The 8,882-nt window shown below is 44.7% G+C and overlaps 1 protein-coding gene across 50 annotated transcripts; it reads right to left on the bottom strand.

Annotated features, from left to right (window-relative positions):
- Window positions 1–596: 596 nt before the first annotated feature.
- Window positions 597–7,293, bottom strand: LOC306929347 (uncharacterized protein). Of its 50 annotated transcripts, none has more exons than XM_079509825.1 (7): window positions 7,165–7,293; window positions 6,958–7,019; window positions 3,654–4,682; window positions 3,537–3,575; window positions 3,354–3,401; window positions 1,085–3,197; window positions 597–692 (listed from the first exon to the last, which is right to left on the bottom strand). In XM_079509825.1, exons 1-7 carry the CDS (start codon window positions 7,269–7,271, stop codon window positions 674–676), a joined length of 3,417 nt encoding a protein of 1,138 aa, XP_079365951.1. In that variant the 5' UTR covers window positions 7,272–7,293; the 3' UTR covers window positions 597–673. The 50 variants fall into 50 exon arrangements, with proteins under 50 accessions (XP_079365951.1, XP_079365948.1, XP_079365924.1 ...); XM_079509822.1 differs by having other exon boundaries at window positions 1,085–3,401; window positions 3,750–3,797; window positions 3,837–4,682; XM_079509798.1 differs by having other exon boundaries at window positions 1,085–3,089; window positions 3,153–3,197; window positions 3,237–4,682.
- Between the last annotated feature and the right edge of the window lie 1,589 nt (window positions 7,294–8,882).

The raw sequence follows: 8,882 nt of genomic DNA, 5'->3' as shown, positions 1-8,882 counted from the left end.
ACTATGCACCCACTGCACACAAAATGAAGTGGAAACCGAGCTACACTTCCTAACCATCTGTCCATTGTACCAAGACATCAGAGACACATACTTCCCAGATTACAACCACACAGAGATTTTGAAAACATGACCAATGACAAAAAAACTCCCATATCTGCTGGGCGAAGTACAACAATGTGCAAACACAGCAGCACGATTAGTGAGTTGCTGTGATAGGAGAAGGATATCACACGGAACACATCCACCCTAAAGACTAATCATTGTGTATATTCCTGCACTATACCTGCATCCAGTGATCTTGGTACAATATAGAAATTTATCTATTGAAGATTCTGACGTTCAAATGTACATATTTTTTGTTTTGATTGTATTGCGCTTTGGCAATGTAAACGTATGTTCTCATGCCAATAAAGCCCTTTGAATTGAGAATCAACTGTAAAATCTCAACAAGCCCATCTAAACATTTGTGACAAACTAGGGTTCAAGCCACAGATATACAGTCATGTGTAGATATAAAATAGTTTTGCATTAGCTCAAACATTGGCATCAACTCTATTCTACAGTAAGATAATGAAATCATTTATACAGTCAGAAAGTGAAATTTAAAAAAAGCTTTATTAGAGAACAAGCAGAACTTGGGTGCCGCCGACTGCTGGAATCCAGAAGCTGTAAATCACCCAAACCTCATAAACCTATAGGGAAGGAGAAGAGAGGATTAGAAATGCAATGAGTGCAAACCCATTTTGGGCGGGAACCCCCTTTGTGTTTTAAGCATTATGTTGTACTTTTAGCTAATGAAAAATAGCAGATCTACAACTTCTTTGAATATTCTTTCAGAGTTTCAGTTTTTAACTCAAATCTTTGCTTCTGGAGGGTCCCTGGAACAACATATTTTCAGATGGGGGGGGGGGGGGGGGGGGTCGCCAGCATATTACATATACTTTTTGGGGTCCTTCACATGAAATATTGAGAACCACTGATGGTTTTTCAGGGGAAAAACCATCAGTGGCCATCAATTTTTTTTAAATTGACATCAGGCCTAACTGGGTTAAGTACAGTTAAGCATTTTAAAACAATCACCAACCTTGCAGCAGGACCTGCTTTGACGTCACTGGCTCCACGACCAGAAACTCCACGTGGTCCTCCACCCGAGACAACACCTGGTCCTCCAGCTGATTTCGTACCGGGTTTAGTTCCAACACTTAATCGTCCGACCGAGACGACGCTCGGTCCTCCAGCTGATTTCTTGCCACGCTTAGTGTAGCTGGTTTCAGAGAGCTTCACATTGCCTCGCCGGTACCCAGTGGCGTACTGGTCAATGTAGGTTGGGCTAGGCGGGTAGGGAGGGAGGACTTGAGGAGGTTCCCCTCCCCCTGCTGCCACCAAGGAGTTCTGAATCAGTATGCCCTGAGGCTCGGGAAGAAGTTCCTCGTCCGCCGTCGTTAAGAGGTTCATCCACGGCACGCCAGGCTCATTGAGGCGTTCAGCGGTGGTGTCACGGAGAGCGCCAGCGCCACTTTCCAAGTCCACGCCGGAGAAAACGTCCTGGAGGGATTCTTCAACATCAGGACTAGGAGAGACTGGAACAGCTTCACTGGATTCTTCAGCTGGACTTGCATAGGGAGGACCACTTTCCAAGTCCACGCTGGAGAAAACGTCCTGGAGGGATTCTTCAGCAGCATCTTCAACATCAGGACTAGGAGAGACTGGAACAGCTTCGCTGGATTCTTCAGCTGGACTTGCATAGGGAGGAGAACCAGGGTTGTACCGACCAATATCGGTGTAGACGGGAGCAGTGTTGCTGTATTCTTCATTTCTTTGACGTGCATAGGGAGGAGAACCAAGGTTGTACCGACCAATATCGGTGTAGACGGGAGCAGTGTTGCTGTATTCTTCATTTCTTTGACTTGCATAGGGAGGAGAACCAAGGTTGTACCGACCAATATTGGTGTAGACGGGAGCAGTGTTGCTGTATTCTTCAGCTGGACTTTCATAGGGAGGAGAACCAAGGCTGTACCCACCAACATGAGCGTTGCTGTATTCAGCTGGACTTGCATAGGGGGGAGCAACGGGGTACACTACTGCACCAACACCAGTGTCGGGAGGAGGAGCAGTAGCAGCACCAGTGTAGGGAGGAGGAGCTAGTAGGCCATGTGCTAGAGATCCAGTACCTGCCAATTGGTGTGAACCAAAACGAGTAGTAGCAGCACCAGCTTGCCATTGGTCATATGGACCAACAGAAGCAGCACCTTGCAATGAGTCGTATACACCCAGTTGAGTAGCAGCGTCACCAACAGGACCAGCATCACCACCTTGAATCTGGCCATAACGAGTAGGAGCATCACCAACAGGACCAGCATCACCACCTTGCACTTGGCCATAACGAGTAGGAGCATATTGGCCACCAACAGGAGCGGTATCACCACCTTGCACCTGGCCATAATGAGTAGGAGCATATTGGCCACGAACAGGAGCACCAACATGAGCGTTGCTGTATTCAGCTGGACTTGCATAGGGGGGAGCAACGGGGTACACTACTGCACCAACACCAGTGTCGGGAGGAGGAGCAGTAGCAGCACCAGTGTAGGGAGGAGGAGCTAGTAGGCCATGTGCTAGAGATCCAGTACCTGCCAATTGGTGTGAACCAAAACGAGTAGTAGCAGCACCAGCTTGCCATTGGTCATATGGACCAACAGAAGCAGCACCTTGCAATGAGTCGTATACACCCAGTTGAGTAGCAGCGTCACCAACAGGACCAGCATCACCACCTTGAATCTGGCCATAACGAGTAGGAGCATCACCAACAGGACCAGCATCACCACCTTGCACTTGGCCATAACGAGTAGGAGCATATTGGCCACTAACAGGAGCGGTATCACCACCTTGCACCTGGCCATAATGAGTAGGAGCATATTGGCCACGAACAGGAGCGGGAGGAGCGGTATCACCACCTTGCAACTGGCCATAACGAGTAGGAGCATATTGGCCACGAACAGGAGCGGGAGGAGCGGTATCACCATCTTGCACCTGGCCATAATGAGTAGGAGCATATTGGCCACGAACAGGAGCGGGAGGAGCGGTATCACCACCTTGCACCTGGCCATAACGAGTAGGAGCATATTGGCCACGAACAGGAGGAGCGATATCACCACCTTGCAACTTGTAACGAGTAGGAGCGGGGGGAGCGGTATCACCACCTTGCAACTGGCCATAATGAGTAGGAGCGGTATCACCACCTTGCAACTGGCCATAACGAGTAGGAGCGGTATCACCATCTTGCAACTGGCCATAACGAGTAGGAGCGGTATCACCACCTTGCAACTGGCCATAACGAGTAGGAGCGGTATCACCACCTTGCAACTGGCCATAACGAGTAGGAGTGGGAGGAGCGGTATCACCACCTTGCAACTGGCCATAACGAGTAGGAGTGGGAGGAGCGATATCACCACCTTGCAACTTGCCATAACGAGTAGGAGCGGGGGGAGTGGTATCACCACCTTGCAACTGGCCATAACGAGTAGGAGCGGTATCACCACCTTGCAACTGGCCATAACGAGTAGGAGCGGTATCACCATCTTGCAACTGGCCATAACGAGTAGGAGCCGTATCACCACCTTGCAACTGGCCATAACGAGTAGGAGCGGTATCACCACCTTGCAACTGGCCATAACGAGTAGGAGTGGGAGGAGCGGTATCACCACCTTGCAACTTGCCATAACGAGTAGGAGTGGGAGGAGCGGTATCACCACCTTGCAACTGGCCATAACGAGTAGGAGCGGGAGGAGCGGTATCACCACCTTGCAACTGGCCATAACGAGTAGGAGCGGTATCACCACCTTGCACCTGGCCATAACGAGTAGGAGCATATTGGGGACGAACAGGAGCAGTATCAGGAGCACCACCACCTTGGAATAGGCCACCACCATGCCATGGCGATGTATAATCAATGTCAGCAACAGCAGGGCCGTATTCACCACCAGCAGTGGTGGTGTATTTAACATCAGGTGTAGCAGTGTCTGTGTATACACCACCAGGACTAGCAGGGTGGGTGTATTCAGTGCTGGTGGTGGACGGACGATTGCCGTGTTCACCAGGATCAGGAACGTTGTGCTCGATTACAGTGTGGGTGGATGGAACCCTGACGATGCTAGGTTCATCGACTTTCGGCAGCTCGGGTTCATCGACTTTTGGTGGATAGTTTTCTGGATCTTTACGCTGGGTAGCTGGTTTGAAGAATGCCCACGACTTCCAGGGGCTGGCATCTGTTGAAGCAAAGTTTTCTTCAGCTCTTCTTCGAGAGTTCACAGTGACGTCACTTGGTTTTTCTGGAGATTGTTGTCCTTGAGAGTCCCCAGGAATGTATCTTGGTTTTTCTAGAGCAGTTTCAGAACTTTGCTGGGACTGGCGTTCGCCCCAGGAGGGGCGAGATGGATCAGATCTCGCCTGCTCTACTTCGTCGTCGTCATAGCCGTCTGGAAACGCAACGACAGATTCTCCATCTGTGATGATGTGTTCATAGCCGTCTGGAAACGCAACGACAGATTCTCCATCTGTGATGATGTGTTCATAACGGTCTGGATACACAACGACAGATTCTCCATAGCTAGCTCTGGGATGAGGGTTTGCCCATGGAGAAACTACATCACCACCTCCAGAACTACCAGAGTAAGGATGGACATAACCTGTGGGGGAAAGAACACATTTACACATGAAGTTGTAACTCAGCTGCTCATATAAGTCGGTTTGCTGGGCAGTTAATTGCATTACATTTAATTCTACTTGAGGAATGTACAAATATTGAACTTTACACCACTACATATTCAGAAGGGGGAAAAAATAATTACACAATTACCCACTTAACCCATTAAAACAGGAAAGCATCCATGTCATTTTAGAATTTAGAGTTGGCCATTCAAAAATAGCAGACATACAAGCTCACAGCATGTCACTTCATGCCATGCTTTTGAGCTTGTACATCTGCTATATTTGCACATTGCACTGTGTGAAAAGAAGAAAGCAATTATGGGCACTGTATTTTGCCCATAAACCTCAAGTTTAGCGGTCAAATACAGGTGTGATGGTACAATTTGGGAGTTTACCGGAGTTTGTTGGAAAGTTTAACGGGAGTTTCCTGTAATATACACATCCGTATTCCATGCTTTTTGCGCAGTGTTGTGGGTAGGATAATTATTTTTTGTAGGCCTACTATGAACTGTGTGTGTAAGTATGTATGTATGCATGTAATATAACGCCGTCTCTTGGTGCCCAAGACAAATTTCTCCTCGGAGACAATAAAGGCCAATTTAATTGAAATATGTTGAACTAGTGCGAACTACTGATTTAGAAGGCATTTGCAGATCGGCCTCAGGATTTAACCCATTTTGACCTGAGATCAGATTCTAAAAATGTCTACATCCTGACAGTTCTGGGGAAAAAAAAAGCTATGTTTCTATGTCAGTCGTTTTTCAAAAATAGCAGACCTACAAGCTCGTCACTCGGTGGCACGCTATGAGCTTGTAGATCTGCTATTTTTCAATAGCTAAAGCATAACATAATGCCAACACCAAAAGGGGTTCCCACCCAAAATGGGTTTTAATGGGCTCTACAAGCTCATGAAAAATGTATATTTGTTGACGCTCTGTATCATTGCAGTTTTTTGGAAACATGCACGGTCAACAGAGCAATATAGACCATGGATAATTGGATATCAAAACATTTTACTTACAATTTGTACTCCACAAAATTTGACAGAAACGTGGAGTGGCGTGACATTTGACCAGGAGTAGGCTATAAGCACTGTTGATGGGCCAGCAACATTTAGATCCCATTTTTAATATCTGTAATCTAGAGTTAATACTAGCCGCAATTTGCAACTCTAGACTTTTTTATAATGGGATGAATCTAGAGTTGCAATACCCTCCATTGACTCCCCACTCATCCAATTTGGTTTGCGATCTGCTCATCTTAAACGACGTTAAACTCACCAACATTGCAGCTGTAGTCCAAGCTTGAATTATCCTCTTTCAATCTGCCCAGCTTGTTTTTCATAAAAATCCACCGTAGATATGTTATGAGCTACTTTCTGTCAAGACATCCTCTGCAGGTGATTCTTTTTCTAAGTGTTGCAGTTTGGAAGCACTCGTTTTTGTTAATGGGTCGCGCTGCTGCCTCCTAGGGCATTCACGTCTAGTCATTTTTACTAGTTGACTAGTTGTTTAACTACCTATTATGTAAAAATAAACATGTGTACATTGAAAAACTGTGTACATGGTGACTATAACTATAATCTACCTGATCTTGAGGCCTACAAAATCGGGGGAAAAAAATAAAATAAACTCTCTCTTCTTATCAACTAGTACCAACAAGGTCGACTAGTGGATTTACTAGTCGACTAGTAAACTAGTCGACTAGTTGCTTAATGCCCTACTGCCTTATGTGCAAATTCGAAACAGGTGGTACGCAGGGCCGTTCAGTGACATACAACGAGTGCTTCCAAACTCCAGCACTTAGAAAAAGAATCACCTGCACAGAATTTCTTGACAGAAAGTAGCTCATAACATGTCTACGGTGGATTTTTATGAAAAACAAGCTGGGCAGATTGAAAGAGGATAATTCAAGCTTGAACTAAAGCTGCAATGTTGGTGAGTTTAACGTCGTTTAGGATGAGCAGATCACAAACCAAATTGGATGAGTGGGGAGTCAATGGAGGGTATTGCAACTCTAGAGTCATCCCATTATAAAAATAAATCTAGAGTTGCAAATTGCGGCTATATCGGGGCCACACCTCTGGCACAGCGTTCCAAGTGTTTGTATTGAAATTCTAGATTCCAGATATAAAGAAAAATAGGATTATCTGAGAGTTGCTTGCAGCTAGGGTTGAGTAGGCCTACTTGTCCACCAGTGCTGCAGACACAAAAGAGACTGAAATACAAGCAAATGACAAACTGTAAGGCTTACCTGCATTTCTTACTGGATAACAGATGGCACTGCGGAACAGTAGAGAACACATCCAGAAAACTCTGAAATAAGACCAATGAAAAGGATATTTTACAGGGAAACAAACATTTGAAATAGAGCAAAATTTGGTCACTGGCCAATTGCTCTTGCCAGTTGCCACTAAAATGAAAAGATTTATAGCAATTCCTCATAAGTTAAACAACAAACCTTGACGGGAGTCCAGTAGCCATTGCTATCCTATTAGTCAGATGATCACAGTGTTGCAGCCAGAAGCCTCCCAACAACTTGACTGCAACTGCTGCTCTGCCCTTCATGTTTTCATCATGCCTTTTGTGCTTTTTGTCACTGCAGCCACTTCACTAATTGACCCAATCAGAGACACCTGTTGGAAGCTGGCAGACTTCACTGAATGTGCACATACCAGTACTATTAGGGCTCTTCCTGGTGGCCAACAGTAGCAGTGGTGGGAAAAGTACTTGCATGTTTTACTTTAGTAAAAGCATATCAATACTGCAATATAGAAATACTTTGTTACACATAAAAGTCAAAATGTATTTTAGTAAAAGTACAAAAGTATTGGTATCAAAATGTATTTTAAAGGACCACTTCACCACTTTTCAACCTATCTTCATTATAATAGGTCCTCACTAATAACCATGATAAAATGGTACAAATATTTTCTACTGTGTCTCTGTGTCTCATAGGAGGGTTGTGGGCAGTTCAGAAACCCGTCCACCAGTGACATCATTGGTTTTTTTTAGATTTGTATTATCGTGAGAACGATGGCTTCCATTTTCACATTGCAACTTTTCAGGACTAGAAAGCCTGCAGTTTCTATTAGCTTGGATTCCCCATTGATGCTGGTAGACGGGTTTGTGAACTGCCCACAGCTAGAGGAAAAAGTGTGCCATTTTATCATGATTATTAGTGAGGACCTATTATATGAAGATGGGTTGAAAAGTGGTGAAGTGGTGCTTTAAGTGTCAAAAGTAGAAAGTACTCATTGTGCAAAATGTCCCATTTCAAGTTTTCAATGTTTATTGTTTAAACATCTTTTGAAAATAGCAGATCTACAAGCTCACAACCAGAGGTGAATCCCCCATAGTTAGTGCCCACGTACTGCTCTTGGTGCTTAGGATGGGTTAAATGCAGATGCCACATGCATTTCATTTCACTGTAGCCTATATACGGATATACAGTGGCACAGGACACGAGTGCAGAGTCTGCAGACTATCATTATTGATATCCCAGTGGTTATTTTTTAACATTTTTGAAAAACGGGTTAGGGCAGTGATTTTGGGGCGGGAACCCCTTTTGGTGTTTCAAGCATTCTGTTATACTTTAGCTATTGAAAAATAGCAGATCTACAAGCTCATAGCGCGCCACCGAGTGGCGCGCTATGAACTTGTAGGTCTGCTATTTTTTTTAAATCGAAGAACGACTGACATAGAAACATAGTTTTTTCAGAAAACTGTCAGGATTTAGAAGCCATTTTAAGAATCTGATCTCAGGTCAAAATGGGTTAACATCATTGTCTAACTCAGCCAGTGGTTTTTGAACCCAAACGTGGTTCACGAGATGTGGAAAAACAGCAACTTTAAATGATAGGAAGGATTAGGATAGCATCAATCTATAAAACCCAACACATGCATTTATCCTGCACTCAACTGCTTTATTAGACAAACCTCTCCTAAATGCACGTAAAAAAATGCCGTAAAAATGCGGCACAAATCTTTGAATAGGTATATATTCTTTCAGAGCGAACGTTTTTTTTTATTTCGACGTCAGGCCTAAATGGGTTCAAAAGCCACGCTGTGCTCCTTGCTGTAAGGATTGATTGATTGATTGATTGATTGAAATTGATTGAACATTTTATTAACAGTTTGCAGAATTACAGTACATTTCAAGCACAAACTCAATACAAA

The sequence above is a fragment of the Electrona antarctica genome, assembly GCF_951216825.1.
Source record: "Electrona antarctica genome assembly, chromosome: 9".
Taxonomy (NCBI): domain Eukaryota; kingdom Metazoa; phylum Chordata; class Actinopteri; order Myctophiformes; family Myctophidae; genus Electrona; species Electrona antarctica.
The sequence above is the reverse complement of the archived record's forward strand: the minus strand, read 5'-3'. Positions and strand labels throughout refer to the sequence as shown.